Source organism: Anolis carolinensis, unplaced genomic scaffold (assembly GCF_035594765.1).
Source record: "Anolis carolinensis isolate JA03-04 unplaced genomic scaffold, rAnoCar3.1.pri scaffold_7, whole genome shotgun sequence".
NCBI classification, from domain to species: domain Eukaryota; kingdom Metazoa; phylum Chordata; class Lepidosauria; order Squamata; family Dactyloidae; genus Anolis; species Anolis carolinensis.
The window spans coordinates 29,845,537-29,865,289 of record NW_026943818.1 but is presented as its reverse complement, the minus strand read 5'-3'; the positions used below and the strand labels follow the sequence as shown (position 1 = coordinate 29,865,289).

The window sequence follows — 19,753 nt, the reverse complement described above, 5'->3', positions numbered from 1 at the left end:
GGGAAATATGGTAATAATAGTACCGTCACCAGGGTCACCCACCTGTCCATCACTCTCTACTGATTGACAGTATGTATATCCCGCCCCTCTCACCCTAGACATAGCATATGGGAAATATGGTAATAATAGTACTGTCACCAGGGTCACCCACCTGTCCATCACTCTCCACTGATTGACAGTATGTATATCCCGCCCTTCTCACCCTAGACATAGCATATGGGAAATATGGTAATAATAGTACTGTCACCAGGGTCACCCACCTGTCCATCACTCTCTACTGATTGACAGTATGTATATCCCGCCCCTCTCACCCTAGACATAGCATATGGGAAATATGGTAATAATAGTACTGTCACCAGGGTCACCCACCTGTCCATCACTCTCTACTGATTGACAGTATGTATATCCCGCCCTTCTCACCCTAGACATAGCATATGGGAAATATGGTAATAATAGTACTGTCACCAGGGTCACCCACCTGTCCATCACTCTCTACTGATTGACAGTATGTATATCCCGCCCTTCTCACCCTAGACATAGCATATGGGAAATATGGTAATAATAGTACCGTCACCAGGGTCACCCACCTGTCCATCACTCTCTACTGATTGACAGTATGTATATCCCGCCCCTCTCACCCTAGACATAGCATATGGGAAATATGGTAATAATAGTACTGTCACCAGGGTCACCCCCCTGTCCATCACTCTCCACTGATTGACAGTATGTATATCCCGCCCCTCCCACCCTAGACATAGCATATGGGAAATATGGTAATAATAGTACCGTCACCAGGGTCACCCACCTGTCCATCACTCTCTACTGATTGACAGTATGTATATCCCGCCCCTCTCACCCTAGACATAGCATATGGGAAATATGGTAATAATAGTACCGTCACCAGGGTCACCCACCTGTCCATCACTCTCTACTGATTGACAGTATGTATATCCCGCCCCTCTCACCCTAGACATAGCATATGGGAAATATGGTAATAATAGTACCGTCACCAGGGTCACCCACCTGTCCATCACTCTCTACTGATTGACAGTATGTATATCCCGCCCCTCTCACCCTAGACATAGCATATGGGAAATATGGTAATAATAGTACCGTCACCAGGGTCACCCACCTGTCCATCACTCTCTTCTGATTGACAGTATGTATATCCCGCCCCTCTCACCCTAGACATAGCATATGGGAAATATGGTAATAATAGTACCGTCACCAGGGTCACCCACCTGTCCATCACTCTCTACTGATTGACAGTATGTATATCCCGCCCCTCTCACCCTAGACATAGCATATGGGAAATATGGTAATAATAGTACCGTCACCAGGGTCACCCACCTGTCCATCACTCTCTACTGATTGACAGTATGTATATCCCGCCCCTCTCACCCTAGACATAGCATATGGGAAATATGGTAATATTAGTACCGTCACCAGGGTCACCCACCTCTCCATCACTCTCTACTGATTGACAGTATGTATATCCCGCCCCTCTCACCCTAGACATAGCATATGGGAAATATGGTAATAATAGTACCGTCACCAGGGTCACCCACCTGTCCATCACTCTCTTCTGATTGACAGTATGTATATCCCGCCCCTCTCACCCTAGACATAGCATATGGGAAATATGGTAATAATAGTACCGTCACCAGGGTCACCCACCTCTCCATCACTCTCTACTGATTGACAGTATGTATATCCCGCCCCTCTCACCCTAGACATAGCATATGGGAAATATGGTAATAATAGTACTGTCACCAGGGTCACCCCCCTGTCCATCACTCTCCACTGATTGACAGTATGTATATCCCGCCCCTCTCACCCTAGACATAGCATATGGGAAATATGGTAATAATAGTACTGTCACCAGGGTCACCCACCTGTCCATCACTCTCTACTGATTGACAGTATGTATATCCCGCCCTTCTCACCCTAGACATAGCATATGGGAAATATGGTAATAATAGTACCGTCACCAGGGTCACCCACCTCTCCATCACTCTCTACTGATTGACAGTATGTATATCCCGCCCCTCTCACCCTAGACATAGCATATGGGAAATATGGTAATAATAGTACCGTCACCAGGGTCACCCACCTGTCCATCACTCTCTTCTGATTGACAGTATGTATATCCCGCCCCTCTCACCCTAGACATAGCATATGGGAAATATGGTAATAATAGTACCGTCACCAGGGTCACCCACCTCTCCATCACTCTCTACTGATTGACAGTATGTATATCCCGCCCCTCTCACCCTAGACATAGCATATGGGAAATATGGTAATAATAGTACCGTCACCAGGGTCACCCACCTGTCCATCACTCTCTTCTGATTGACAGTATGTATATCCCGCCCCTCTCACCCTAGACATAGCATATGGGAAATATGGTAATAATAGTACCGTCACCAGGGTCACCCACCTGTCCATCACTCTCTTCTGATTGACAGTATGTATATCCCGCCCCTCTCACCCTAGACATAGCATATGGGAAATATGGTAATAATAGTACCGTCACCAGGGTCACCCACCTCTCCATCACTCTCTACTGATTGACAGTATGTATATCCCGCCCCTCTCACCCTAGACATAGCATATGGGAAATATGGTAATAATAGTACCGTCACCAGGGTCACCCACCTCTCCATCACTCTCTACTGATTGACAGTATGTATATCCCGCCCCTCTCACCCTAGACATAGCATATGGGAAATATGGTAATAATAGTACCGTCACCAGGGTCACCCACCTGTCCATCACTCTCTTCTGATTGACAGTATGTATATCCCGCCCCTCTCACCCTAGACATAGCATATGGGAAATATTGTAATAATAGTACCGTCACCAGGGTCACCCACCTGTCCATCACTCTCTACTGATTGACAGTATGTATATCCCGCCCCTCTCACCCTAGACATAGCATATGGGAAATATGGTAATAATAGTACCGTCACCAGGGTCACCCACCTGTCCATCACTCTCTTCTGATTGACAGTATGTATATCCCGCCCCTCTCACCCTAGACATAGCATATGGGAAATACGGTAATAATAGTACCGTCACCAGGGTCACCCACCTCTCCATCACTCTCTACTGATTGACAGTATGTATATCCCGCCCCTCTCACCCTAGACATAGCATATGGGAAATATGGTAATAATAGTACCGTCACCAGGGTCACCCACCTCTCCATCACTCTCTACTGATTGACAGTATGTATATCCCGCCCCTCTCACCCTAGACATAGCATATGGGAAATACGGTAATAATAGTACCGTCACCAGGGTCACCCACCTGTCCATCACTCTCTTCTGATTGACAGTATGTATATCCCGCCCCTCTCACCCTAGACATAGCATATGGGAAATATGGTAATAATAGTACCGTCACCAGGGTCACCCACCTCTCCATCACTCTCTACTGATTGACAGTATGTATATCCCGCCCCTCTCACCCTAGACATAGCATATGGGAAATATGGTAATAATAGTACTGTCACCAGGGTCACCCCCCTGTCCATCACTCTCCACTGATTGACAGTATGTATATCCCGCCCCTCTCACCCTAGACATAGCATATGGGAAATATGGTAATAATAGTACTGTCACCAGGGTCACCCACCTGTCCATCACTCTCTACTGATTGACAGTATGTATATCCCGCCCTTCTCACCCTAGACATAGCATATGGGAAATATGGTAATAATAGTACCGTCACCAGGGTCACCCACCTCTCCATCACTCTCTACTGATTGACAGTATGTATATCCCGCCCCTCTCACCCTAGACATAGCATATGGGAAATATGGTAATAATAGTACCGTCACCAGGGTCACCCACCTGTCCATCACTCTCTACTGATTGACAGTATGTATATCCCGCCCCTCTCACCCTAGACATAGCATATGGGAAATATGGTAATAATAGTACCGTCACCAGGGTCACCCACCTCTCCATCACTCTCTACTGATTGACAGTATGTATATCCCGCCCCTCCCACCCTAGACATAGCATATGGGAAATATGGTAATAATAGTACTGTCACCAGGGTCACCCACCTGTCCATCACTCTCTACTGATTGACAGTATGTATATCCCGCCCCTCCCACCCTAGACATAGCATATGGGAAATATGGTAATAATAGTACCGTCACCAGGGTCACCCACCTGTCCATCACTCTCTACTGATTGACAGTATGTATATCCCGCCCCTCTCACCCTAGACATAGCATATGGGAAATATGGTAATAATAGTACCGTCACCAGGGTCACCCACCTGTCCATCACTCTCTACTGATTGACAGTATGTATATCCCGCCCCTCCCACCCTAGACATAGCATATGGGAAATATGGTAATAATAGTACTGTCACCAGGGTCACCCACCTGTCCATCACTCTCTACTGATTGACAGTATGTATATCCCGCCCTTCTCACCCTAGACATAGCATATGGGAAATATGGTAATAATAGTACCGTCACCAGGGTCACCCACCTCTCCATCACTCTCTACTGATTGACAGTATGTATATCCCGCCCCTCTCACCCTAGACATAGCATATGGGAAATATGGTAATAATAGTACCGTCACCAGGGTCACCCACCTCTCCATCACTCTCTACTGATTGACAGTATGTATATCCCGCCCCTCTCACCCTAGACATAGCATATGGGAAATATGGTAATAATAGTACCGTCACCAGGGTCACCCACCTCTCCATCACTCTCTACTGATTGACAGTATGTATATCCCGCCCCTCTCACCCTAGACATAGCATATGGGAAATATGGTAATAATAGTACCGTCACCAGGGTCACCCACCTGTCCATCACTCTCTTCTGATTGACAGTATGTATATCCCGCCCCTCTCACCCTAGACATAGCATATGGGAAATATGGTAATAATAGTACCGTCACCAGGGTCACCCACCTCTCCATCACTCTCTACTGATTGACAGTATGTATATCCCGCCCCTCTCACCCTAGACATAGCATATGGGAAATATGGTAATAATAGTACCGTCACCAGGGTCACCCACCTGTCCATCACTCTCTACTGATTGACAGTATGTATATCCCGCCCCTCCCACCCTAGACATAGCATATGGGAAATATGGTAATAATAGTACTGTCACCAGGGTCACCCACCTGTCCATCACTCTCTACTGATTGACAGTATGTATATCCCGCCCCTCTCACCCTAGACATAGCATATGGGAAATATGGTAATAATAGTACCGTCACCAGGGTCACCCACCTCTCCATCACTCTCTACTGATTGACAGTATGTATATCCCGCCCCTCTCACCCTAGACATAGCATATGGGAAATATGGTAATAATAGTACCGTCACCAGGGTCACCCACCTGTCCATCACTCCCTACTGATTGACAGTATGTATATCCCGCCCCTCTCACCCTAGACATAGCATATGGGAAATATGGTAATAATAGTACCGTCACCAGGGTCACCCACCTCTCCATCACTCTCTACTGATTGACAGTATGTATATCCCGCCCCTCTCACCCTAGACATAGCATATGGGAAATATGGTAATAATAGTACCGTCACCAGGGTCACCCACCTGTCCATCACTCTCTACTGATTGACAGTATGTATATCCCGCCCCTCTCACCCTAGACATAGCATATGGGAAATATGGTAATAATAGTACCGTCACCAGGGTCACCCACCTGTCCATCACTCTCTACTGATTGACAGTATGTATATCCCGCCCCTCCCACCCTAGACATAGCATATGGGAAATACGGTAATAATAGTACCGTCACCAGGGTCACCCACCTGTCCATCACTCTCTACTGATTGACAGTATGTATATCCCGCCCCTCTCACCCTAGACATAGCATATGGGAAATATGGTAATAATAGTACCGTCACCAGGGTCACCCACCTGTCCATCACTCTCTACTGATTGACAGTATGTATATCCCGCCCCTCCCACCCTAGACATAGCATATGGGAAATATGGTAATAATAGTACCGTCACCAGGGTCACCCACCTGTCCATCACTCTCTACTGATTGACAGTATGTATATCCCGCCCCTCCCACCCTAGACATAGCATATGGGAAATACGGTAATAATAGTACCGTCACCAGGGTCACCCACCTGTCCATCACTCTCTACTGATTGACAGTATGTATATCCCGCCCCTCCCACCCTAGACATAGCATATGGGAAATACGGTAATAATAGTACCGTCACCAGGGTCACCCACCTGTCCATCACTCTCTACTGATTGACAGTATGTATATCCCGCCCCTCTCACCCTAGACATAGCATATGGGAAATACGGTAATAATAGTACCGTCACCAGGGTCACCCACCTGTCCATCACTCTCTACTGATTGACAGTATGTATATCCTGCCCCTCTCACCCTAGACATAGCATATGGGAAATACGGTAATAATAGTACCGTCACCAGGGTCACCCACCTGTCCATCACTCTCTACTGATTGACAGTATGTATATCCCGCCCCTCCCACCCTAGACATAGCATATGGGAAATACGGTAATAATAGTACCGTCACCAGGGTCACCCACCTGTCCATCACTCTCTACTGATTGACAGTATGTATTATGATCAATATTATATGTACCTACACCATCATGTTCTAGAAATCCCATATGCCGATGCTAACGCAGTCTATGCACATTCAGAAGAACTACAATATCTGAGATAGAAATCCCATATGCCGATGATAACGTAATCTATGCAGATCCTACCAGGTTGGTGAAGTAGTAGCCGTCCTCGCCGGACATGAGTCGCGAGGGGTTGCAGAAGCGTGTGATGTACTGGAGGTTGGACTGGAGCCGTGGGGGGTTTCCCTTGAGCACGATGTAGATGAGCGTGGGGAGGAAGTCGTCCGCCGAGGCCGGCTCCTCCTTGCTGGTCCGGATGGCCGTGAAGATGTGCTTGCTGCAGCTCGTCACGCAACACAGCTTCTCCCGCGGAACACGCTTCGAGTCCATCTCTATGATGTCTGCCCCACCCGGGAGAACAATAATAATTAATAATAATAATAATAATAATAGGGGTCATGGACTAAAGCCCATAATAATAATAGTAATAGGGGACATGGCCTAAAGCCCACAATAATAATAATAATAATAATAATAATAATAATAATAATAATAATAATAGGAGTCATGGCCTAAAACCCACAACATTAATAATAATAATAATAATAATAATAATAATAATAATAATAGGGGTCATGGCCTAAAGCCCACAATAATAATAATAATAATAATAATAATAATAATAATAGGGGTCATGACCTAAAGCCCATAATAATAATAGTAATAGGGGACATGGCCTAAAGCCCACAACAATAATAATAATAATAATAGGGGTCATGGACTAAAGTCCATAATAATAATAATAATAATAATAATAATAATAATAATAATAATAATAGGAGTCATGGCCTAAAACCCACAACATTAATAATAATAATAATAATAATAATAATAATAATAATAGGGGTCATGGCCTAAAGCCCACAATAATAATAATAATAATAATAATAGGGGTCATGACCTAAAGCTCACAACATTAATAATAATAACAACAACAACAACAATAGGGCCATGGCCTAAGTCCCACCATAATAATAATAATAATAATAATAATAATAATAATAATAATAATAGGGGTCATGGCCTAAAGCCCACAACAACAATAATAATAATAATAATAATAATAATAATAATAATAATAGGGGTCATGACCTAAAGCTCACAACATTATTAATAATAATAATAACAACAACAACAACAACAACAATAGGGGTCATGGCCTAAAGCCCGCAATAATAATAATAATAGGGTTAATGGCCTAAAACCCACAATAATAATAATATAATAATAATAGGGGTAATGGCCTAAAATCCACAACAACAACAATAATAGGGGTCATGACCTAAAGTCCGCAATAATAATAATAATTATAATTATAATAGGGGTCATTGCCTAAAGCCCATAATAATAATAATAATAATAATAATAGGGGCCATGGTCTAAAACCCACAATAATAATAATAATAATAATAATAATTTTAGGGGCCACAGCCTAAAGCCCACCTGGTGGCAGGTCTTAAGGGGGAGAACCACAACATGACCAGACCACTATGACTATTATTATTTGTCTTGAAATCTGCTGCGTACCTGTGATGGCTTTCACAACCACGTCTGAGACCTCCGGGATCTCCTCGTTGACGGGGACGCACAGCATTTGCGGGGTCACCCAGTGCAGGGCCCTGGGAGGGAGCAGAAATGGGCTTCTCATAAATAATAATAATAATAATAATAATAATAATAATAATATATTAACTCTATCTTGAAAATAATAATAATATAGTGATTCTATCTTGAGAATAATAATATAGTGATTTAATAATAATAATAATAATAATGATAATATAGTGAGTCTATCGAGAATAATAATATAGTAATTCTGTCTTGAGAATAATAATATAGTGATTTAATAATAATAATAATAATAATGATAATATAGTGAGTCTATCGAGAATAATAATATAGTGATTCTATCTTGAGAATAATAATATAGTGATTTAATAATAATAATAATGATAATATAGTGATTCTATCGAGAATAATAATATAGTAATTCTGTCTTGAGAATAATAATATAGTAACTATCTTAATAATAATATAATAATGAAGTAATTCTATTTTGAGAATAATAATAATAGAGTGATTCTATCTTGAGAATAATAATATAGTGATTTAATAATAATAATAATGATAATATAGTGAGTCTATCGAGAATAATAATATAGTAATTCTGTCTTGAGAATAATATAATAGTAACTATCTTAATAATAATAATAATAATGAAGTAATTCTATTTTGAGAATAATAATAATAGAGTGATTCTATCTTGAGAATAATAATATAGTGATTTAATAATAATAATAATGATAATATAGTGAGTCTATCGAGAATAATAATATAGTGATTCTATCTTGAGAATAATAATATAGTGATTTAATAATAATAATAATGGTAATATAGTGAGTCTATCGAGAATAATAATATAGTAATTCTGTCTTGAGAATAATAATATAGTGATTTAATAATAATAATAATAATGATAATATAGTGAGTCTATCGAGAATAATAATATAGTGATTCTATCTTGAGAATAATAATATAGTGATTTAATAATAATAATGATAATATAGTGAGTCTATCGAGAATAATAATATAGTAATTCTGTCTTGAGAATAATAATATAGTGATTTAATAATAATAATAATAATAATAATGATAATATAGTGAGTCTATCGAGAATAATAATATAGTGATTCTATCTTGAGAATAATAATATAGTGATTTAATAATAATAATAATAATGATAATATAGTGAGTCTATCGAGAATAATAATATAGTAATTCTGTCTTGAGAATAATAATATAGTGATTTAATAATAATAATAATAATAATGATAATATAGTGAGTCTATCGAGAATAATAATATAGTAATTCTGTCTTGAGAATAATAATATAGTAACTATCTTAATAATAATATAATAATAAAGTAATTCTATTTTGAGAATAATAATAATAGAGTGATTCTATCTTGAGAATAATAATATAGTGATTTAATAATAATAATAATGATAATATAGTGAGTCTATCGAGAATAATAATATAGTAATTCTGTCTTGAGAATAATATAATAGTAACTATCTTAATAATAATAATAATAATGAAGTAATTCTATTTTGAGAATAATAATAATAGAGTGATTCTATCTTGAGAATAATAATATAGTGATTTAATAATAATAATAATGATAATATAGTGAGTCTATCGAGAATAATAATATAGTAATTCTGTCTTGAGAATAATAATATAGTAACTATCTTAATAATAATAATAATAATAATAAAGTAATTCTATTTTGAGAATAATAATAATAGAGTGATTCTATCTTGAGAATAATAATATAGTGATTTAATAATAATAATAATAATGATAATATAGTGATTCTATCGAGAATAATAATATAGTAATTCTGTCTTGAGAATAATAATATAGTAACTATCTTAATAATAATAATAATAATAATAAAGTAATTCTATTTTGAGAAGAATAATAATAGAGTAATTCTGTTTTCCTGCCTGGCAGACAGGGGTGGCACTGGGTGTCCTGTTGGGTCCCCTCCAACCCCGTGAGGACCCTCACCACGACCCTCCCGATGCCCGTCATGATCTGGATTCGCACCGGATCCTGCGCTGGACGGCCAGGTCCTTCTTCTCGTCCTCGGTGGTCTCCGGGCAGAAGACGTACTTGTACAGCCGCGTCATGACGTACTTCTCCACTTGGTCCATGGCCTTCTCCACTTTCTCCGGAGACACTGAAACACAAAAGCAGGAGGACGGGAAGAGCTCTCCCGCTTGCAACCACCTCTGGCAAAACCACAGGCCGTCCATCCATACCTTTCCAGCGCGTCTGGAGCTTCTCGGCCACGCTTTGGTAGAAGTCCTGGGCGTATTCAGACTGCTCCTCGATGCTCAGCTCCTGACAGAGAGAGAGACAGCAAAGGGCACAATATTTATTATTATTATTATTATTATTATTATTATTATTATTATTATTATTATTATGACACAGCAAACAAGATAGATATACTGGATTTATTATAATTATAATATTAATTATTATTATTATTATTATTAGGAACAGTAATAAGACAGGGGTTGGACTAGATGTTCATAACCACAAGATTTATATTCTCATTCATATATATATATATATATATATACACCCACCCACATATTTATTATTATTATTATTATTAGGAACAATAATAAGACAGGGGTTGGACTAGATGTTCATAACCACATGATTTATATTCTCATTCATATATATATACACACACATATTTATTATTATTATTATTATTAGGAACAATAATAAGACAGGGGTTGGACTAGATGTTCATAACCACATGATTTATATTCTCATATATATATATATATATATATATATATATATATATATATATATACACACACCCACCCACATATTTATTATTATTATTATTATTATTATTATTAGGAACAATAATAAGACGGGTTGGACTAGATGTTCATAACCACATGATTTATATTCTCATTCATATATATACACACACACATATTTATTATTATTATTATTATTAGGAACAATAATAAGACAGGGGTTGGACTAGATGTTCATAACCACAAGATTTATATTCTCATTCATATATATATATATATATATATATATATATATATATATATATATATATATACACACACACACACACACACACACACACCCACCCACATATTTTATTATTATTATTATTATTATTATTATTATTATTATTATTATTATTAGGAACAATAATAAGACAGGGGTTGGACTAGATGTTCATAACCACATGATTTATATTCTCATTCATATATATATACACACACATATTTATTATTATTATTTTATTATGACACAGCAAACAAGATAGATATACTGTATTTATTATAATTATAATTTTAATTATAATTATTATTATTATTAGGAACAGTAATAAGACAGGGGTTGGACTAGATGTTCATAACCACAAGATTTATATTCTCATTCATATATATATATATATATATATATATATATATATATATATATATATATATACACACACCCACATATTTATTATTATTATTATTATTATTATTATTATTATTAGGAACAATAATAAGACAGGGGTTGGACTAGATGTCCATAACCACACACACACACACCCATATATATTTATATTCTTTCATATATATATATATATATATATATATATATATCCACATATTTATATTCCCATTCATATATATACCCACATATATATTTATATTCTCATTCATATATATATATATACACACACACACACCTACATATGTATTTATAATTTATATTCTCATCCATATATATATACCCACATATATATTTATATTCTCATTCATATATATATATATATACACACACACACACATCCACATATATATTTATATTCTCATTCATATATATATATATATACCCACATATATATTTATATTCTCATTTATATATATACCCACATATTTACACATATTTACGCACACACATATATATACATAGATATATATATATATATACACACACTTCTCTATGCACATAATTTTTATAGAGACATACATGCACATACTTTATTTTTATATTTTATATATATATATAAGAACATGAGCACATCATTCATATTTATTTCTATATTTCTATATAAATATACTAGCTGTGCGTTGCTGTGGCGAAGTCTGGTGGTCTGGGAAATAAAGTATTGAGGAATTGGTGGTAGTGAACATTTAGTTCAGTTGTGTCCGACTGGACACTGAAGTGGATTATATGTCAGTGTGGAGTCAAGATAATCCAGTTCAAAGCAGATAATATAATGTTATAAATGGGTTCTATAGCTGTGTGGAAGGGCCTTGAGTCTACACTGATAATCTGTATTTTATAGGCATTGTGGAAAAGGCCTAAGTGAGGCCTAACTCTGCCTGTCCCCTGGGCTGAGTGGGTTGCTAGGAGACCAAGTGGGCCTTCTAACTTCTTAGCCTTCTAACTGGCAGCAATGGGATAAAAACAATTATTCCTCTCCCTCTAATTAGGACGTTATTTTTCTTTTCTTTTGCTGTGTGAACGTAGAGGCATGGATGAGGGGTTGTGTTTCTGTGGTGGGTAGTTTTGTTGTTTTGTCTTTTATATATATAGATAATCTACGCACACATACATATGCACATAATTTATATATCTGAAAATTATTTCTATATAAATATATACACACTATATGTACATACACATATCATTTATGCATATATACACACACATAGGCACATAATTTGTCTCTATATATGTACATCTATATATATATAAAAGAGTGATGGCATCACGGCGACCCACAAAACAACAAAATTACAAGCCCCCCAACCTCGAAATTTGACAACACAACCCATCATCCACGCCTCTAGGTTGATACAACAAAAAGCAAAGAAAAATAAAGTCCTCATTAGAGGGAGAGAAATAATTGTTTTTATCCAATTGCTGCCACTTAGAAGGCTAAGCTCCGCCCACTTGGTCTCCTAGCAACCCACTCAGCCCAGTGTTAATAAAAGAATAAAAAATAAAATAAATACAAATAATACAATAATAAATAATAAAAAACACTAAAAAAATTAATACAATAAAATACTATAACAAAATAACTAAAAAAATACAACAAAATAATAAAATATAATAAATAAAATAATAAAATATAATAAATTGGGTTGCTAGGAGACCAAGTTGGCGGAGCTTAGCCTTCTAAGTGACAGCAGTTGGATAAAAACAATTATTCCTCTCCCTCTAATTAGGACTTTATTTTTCTTTTCTTTTTGTTGTATGAACGTAGAGGCGTGGATGAGGGGTTGTGCTGCGAAGTTTAGTGTTTCTGGGATGTATAGTTTTGTTGTTTTGTCCTAGGCCGAAATTTCATTACCCTTTTATATATATATATAGAAGGGTAATGAAATTTCGTCTATATATAAAAAAGGGTAATGAAATTTCATGAATATAATAAATATCTATATATATAAAAGAGTGTTGGCATCACGGCGACCCACAAAACAACAAAACTACAGGCCCCCCAACCTCGAAATTTGACAACACAACCCATCATCCACGCCTCTAGGTTGATACAACAAAAAGCAAAGAAAAATAAAGTCCTCATTAGAGGGAGAGAAATAATTGTTTTTATCCAATTGCTGCCACTTAGAAGGCTAAGCTCCGCCCACTTGGTCTCCTAGCAACCCACTCAGCCCAGTGTTAATAAAAGAATAAAAAATAAAATAAATACAAATGATACAATAATAAATAATAAAAAACACTAAAAAATTAATACAATAAAATACTATAACAAAATAACTAAAAAAAATACAACAAAATAATAAAATATAATAAATAAAAAAGATAAGTTACAATAAAATTAATTTTAAAAATACATATAACGTCAAATAAAAATTCCACAACAACTTTTAACCAAGACCACCACCACTTTGCCACAGCAACGCGTGGCCGGGCACAGCTAGTAAACATATAATTTAAGTGTGTAAGGGCCACGCAATGAATGAAATAGGGAGGGAGGCGTTCAAACCCGGAGCAGGTGCTAATAATAATAATAATAATAATAATAATAATAAATGATGGTGAATGTTGTTGTTGCTGACCCGCTTGTGGTGCATGTGTTCCAGGAAGATCTTGCACTGCTTGTAGAGGTCCTGGCCGGGCTTCTGGAAGGGCTTGAGGAACTCCACAAAGTCCTTGGAGACCCTGTCCGTCTCCAGAGAGACCTGCCGGCTGATGGACGGGCTCCCGGACTTGGCCTCCGGGGCATCTGCGCAGGAAGCAGAAGAATAAGAATAAGAATTATAATAAGAATAATATCTTGTGAATAATAATAATAATAATAATAATAATATAGTAATTATCATGAGAATAATAATAATAATATAGTAATTATCTTGAGAATAATAATAATAATATAGTAATTATCATGAGAATAATAATAATAATATAGTAATTATCTTGAGAATAATAATAATATAGTAATTATCATGAGAATAATAATAATAATATAGTAATTATCTTTAGAATAATAATAATAATATAGTAATTATCTTGAGAATAATAATAATAATATAGTAATTATCATGAGAATAATAATAATAATATAGTAATTATCTTGAGAATAATAATAATAATATAGTAATTATCTTGAGAATAATAATATTAATATAGTAATTATCTTGAGAATAATAATAATAATATAGTAATTATCTTGAGAATAATAATAATAATATAGTAATTATCTTGAGAATAATAATAATATAGTAATTATCATGAGAATAATAATAATAATAATATAGTAATTATCATGAGAATAATAATAATAATATAGTAATTATCTTGAGAACAATATATTAATTCTATCTTGAGAATAATAATAATAATATAGTAATTATCATGAGAATAATAATAATAATATAGTAATTATCTTGAGAATAATAATAATATAGTAATTATCATGAGAATAATAATAATAATATAGTAATTATCTTGAGAATAATAATAATAATATAGTAATTATCTTGAGAATAATAATAATAATATAGTAATTATCATGAGAATAATAATAATAATATAGTAATTATCTTGAGAATAATAATAATAATATAGTAATTATCATGAGAATAATAATAATAATATAGTAATTATCTTGAGAATAATAATAATAATAATATAGTAATTATCTTGAGAATAATAATAATAATATAGTAATTATCTTGAGAATAATAATAATATAGTAATTCTATCTTGAGAGTAATAATAATAATAATATAGTAATTATCTTGAGAATAATTAGTAATTATCTTGAGAATAATAATATAATAATTCTATCTTGAGAATAATAATAATAATAATAATATAATAATTTATCTCGAGAATAATAATAATATAGTAATTATCTTGAGAATAATAATAATATAGGAATTATCTTGAGGATAATAATATAGTAATTCTATCTTGAGAATAATAATAATAATCTAGTAATTATCTTGAGAATAATAATATAGTAATTCTATCTTGAGAATAATAATAATAATATAGTAATTCTATTTTGAGAATAATAATAATAATAATAATAATAATAAAGTAATTATCTTGAGAATAATAATAATAATAATAATAAAGTAATTATCTTGAGAATAATTAGTAATTATCTTGAGAATAATAATATAGGAATTTATCTTGAGAATAATAATAATAATATAGTAATTATCTTGAGAATAATAATATAGTAATTCTATCTTGAGAATAATAATAATAATATAGGAATTATCTTGAAAATAATAATATAGTAATTCCATCTTGAAAATAATAATAATTATTATGTAGCCGCTGACATGACTGCATGGAGTGCCAATGTTACCTTCCCGCCAATAGGAGCGGTACCTATTGATCTACTCACATTTGCATGTTTTCGAACTGCTAAATAGTAACAATAATATAGTAACTGTAATAAACAGTGATAACATAGAAATACTAATAAAAATATACTAATATACATAATAATAAAACGTTATGGAGCGCTGTTACCTTCCCGCCGGAGCGGTACCTATTGATCTACTCACATTGGTATGTTTTCGAACTGCTAGGTTGGCAGGAGCTGGGGCTAACAGCGGGCGCTCACTCCGCTCCTGGGATTTGCCCCTTCTACACAGCTGTATACAATGCACACTGAAGTGGATTATATGGCAGTGTGGACTCAAGATAATCCAGTTTAAAGCAGATAATATAAGATTATAAATGGGTTATATAGCTGTGTAGAAGGGCCTTGAGTCTGCACTGCCATATAATCCAGTTAAAATCAGATAATCTGTATTTTATAGGCAGTGGGGAAGAGGCCTAAGTGAGGCCTAACTCTGCCTGTCCCCTGGGCTGAGTGGGTTGCTAGGAGACCAAGTGGGCGGAGCTTAGCCTTCTAAAAACAACTATTCCTCTCCCTCTAATTAGGACTTTATTTTTCTTTTCTTTTTGTTGTATGAACGTAGGGGCATGGAGGAGGGGTTGTGCTGCCAAGTTTGGTGTTTCTGGGATGTGTAGTTTTGTTGTTTTGTCCGAGGCCGAAACGCCATTACCCTTTTATATATATAGATAGATAAAATTAGCACAGCATGTATTACCTCCTCTGCGCTTGCCACCCAGGACTGTCCCGAATGAAGGATGGAAGAGATGCAGGATGGACGTGATGGAGCGGAAGGAGAGAGAAGACAGGAGAGACTCAGCGTCAGACTCACACATACAAACACACGCACACGGAAGGGCCAGACCGGCACACGCGGGTGGATGCGGGGTGACGGTCACGGAGGGAAAGTGATCTACGGGAGGCACCCACGGAAGCTGCGCATCTACTCTACTCCGCTATCTACCTCTACCTTCGGCGGGAGAGGAGAGCTCCCAATGGGGAGTGAATATCTCCCGGAGGTCCCTGAGGAAGGCGTCCGCACTCAGCTCGCTCCCACTTGGGTCCGGTTTGGCGCCAGTTGAGTCCTGGGAGGCTGGAGAGGAGAGAGGACCCCCCAAAAAGAGACCTGGGTTGGATGGGAAGCCTACCAAGGCTGGCCAAGGCCCATCCTAAGAAGACAGAGGCCTCAAGATGAATTACGCAGGACACAGAAAGTTGACCAACAATCTGGTGTCAACAGCCTGTTGACATCGTCAAACGCAACAGGAAGAAAAGCCAACATCTGTCCGGAAACTGGCGGAGTCCCAGCAAGTTGTCAGTCAATCAAGACAATAACAACAACAAGGAATAGGTGCGACATAAAGAGACACCAATGATAATGAAGTTGTCAATCAATCAAGACACAGGCGAAGCTAAGAGAGTCCAACGCAACAGGAAGAAAAGCCAACATCTGTCCGGAAACTGGCGGAGTCCCAGCAAGTTGTCAGTCAATCAAGACAATAACAACAACAAGGAATAGATGCGATATAAAGAGACACCAATAATAATAAAGTTGTCAATCAATCAAGACAATAACAACAAGGAATATGTGCAACATAAAGAGAGACCAATAATAATAAAGTTGTCAATCAATCAAGACAATAACAACAAGGAATAGGTGCAACATAAAGAGAGACCAATAATAATGAAGTTGTCAATCAACCAAGACAATAACAACAAGGAATATGTGCAACATAAAGAGAGACCAATAATAATAAAGTTGTCAATCAATCAAGACAATAACAACAAGGAATAGGTGCAACATAAAGAGAGACCAATAATAATAAAGTTGTCAATCAATCAAGACAATAACAACAAGGAATAGGTGCAACATAAAGAGAGACCAATAATAATAAAGTTGTCAATCAATCAAGACAATAACAACAAGGAATAGGTGCAACATAAAGAGACACCAATGATAATGAAGTTGTCAATCAATCAAGACACAGGCGAAGCTAAGAGAGTCCAACGCAACAGGAAGAAAAGCCAACATCTGTCCGGAAACTGGCGGAGTCTCAGCAAGTTGTCAATCAATCAAGACAATAACAACAACAAGGAATAGATGCGATATAAAGAGACACCAATAATAATAAAGTTGTCAATCAATCAAGACAATAACAACAAGGAATAGGTGCGACATAAAGAGACACCAATGATAATGAAGTTGTCAATCAATCAAGACAATAACAACAAGGAATAGGTGCGACATAAAGAGACACCAATGATAATGAAGTTGTCAATCAATCAAGACAATAACAACAAGGAATATGTGCAACATAAAGAGAGACCAATAATAATAAAGTTGTCAATCAATCAAGACAATAACAACAAGGAATATGTGTGACATAAAGAGACACCAATAATAATAATAATAAAGTTGTCAATCAATCAAGACAGTAACAATAACAATAACAATAACAATAACAATAATAATAATAATAATAATAATAATGTTGTCAATCAATCAAGACGATTATTTTATTATGACACAGCAAACAAGATAGATATGAAATCCAGCATATCTATCTTGTTTGCTGTGTCATAATAAAATAATAAAGTTTTCAAGCAATCAAGACAGCAACAACAACAACAACAACAACAACAACAACAACAAGGAATATCCACAACACAAAGAGGCACCAATCAATCAAGACAGCAATAACAACAAGGAATAGGTGCGACATAAAGAGACAATAATAATAATAATAATAATAATAATAATAATAATGTTGTCAATCAATCAAGACAACAACAACAAGGAATATGTGCGACATAAAGAGACACCAATAATAATAAAGTCAATCAATCAAGGCAATAACAACAACAAGGAATAGGTGCGACATAAAGAGACACCAACAATAATAATAATAATAATAATAATGTTGTCAATCAATCAAGACAATAACAACAAGGAATAGGTGCGACATAAAGAGACACCAATAATAATAATAATAATAATAATAATAATAATAATAATAATAATAATGTTGTCAATCAATCAATACAATAACAACAAGGAATAGGTGCGACATAAAGAGACACCAATAATAATAAAGTTGTCAATCAATCAAGACAACATCAAGGAATATGTACGACATAAAGAGACACCAATAATAATAATAATAATAATAAAGTTGTCAATCAATCAAGACAATAACAACAACAAGGAATATGTGCAACATAAAAACACTAATAATAATAAAGTTGTCAATCAATCAAGACAATAACAACAACAAGGAATATGTGCAACATAAAGACACTAATAATAATAAAGTTGTCAATCAATCAAGACAATAACAACAAGGAATATCCGCAACATAAAGAGACAATAATAATAATAATAATAATGTTGTCAATCAATCAAGACAATAATAACAACAAGGAATATCCGCAACATAAAGAGGCACCAATCAATCAAGACAGCAACAAGGAATGTGTGCGACATAAAGACACCAAGCTGTCAATCAATCAAGACAATAACAACAAGGAATATCCGCAACATAAAGGGACACCAATAATAATAATAATAATAAAGTTGTCAATCAATCAAGACAGCAACAACAAGGAATATGTGCAACATACAGAGACACCAATAA

General features: G+C 35.6%; 2 protein-coding genes across 5 annotated transcripts in view; one reads left to right on the top strand and one right to left on the bottom strand.

Moving 5' to 3' along the window:
* The window catches only part of LOC134293027 (tectonic-like complex member MKS1), a 237,211-nt gene that overhangs the window by 171,357 nt on the left and 46,101 nt on the right, over positions 1 to 19,753 (top strand). The window lies entirely within an intron of this gene.
* rabgef1 (RAB guanine nucleotide exchange factor 1) overlaps positions 1 to 19,753 on the bottom strand; it is a 33,748-nt gene that overhangs the window by 6,783 nt on the left and 7,212 nt on the right. The window contains exons 4-9 of one of the 2 annotated variants that reach the window (XM_062959238.1): positions 16,837 to 16,860; positions 14,320 to 14,486; positions 10,510 to 10,591; positions 10,295 to 10,427; positions 8,209 to 8,300; positions 6,766 to 7,022 (exon numbers count right to left, since the gene is read on the bottom strand). In XM_062959238.1, coding sequence (XP_062815308.1) covers positions 6,766 to 7,022; positions 8,209 to 8,300; positions 10,295 to 10,427; positions 10,510 to 10,591; positions 14,320 to 14,486; positions 16,837 to 16,860 — 755 coding nt within the window. The remainder of the gene's footprint in view (positions 1 to 6,765; positions 7,023 to 8,208; positions 8,301 to 10,294; positions 10,428 to 10,509; positions 10,592 to 14,319; positions 14,487 to 16,836; positions 16,861 to 19,753) is intronic. The other variant, XM_062959239.1, reaches the window with a different exon arrangement.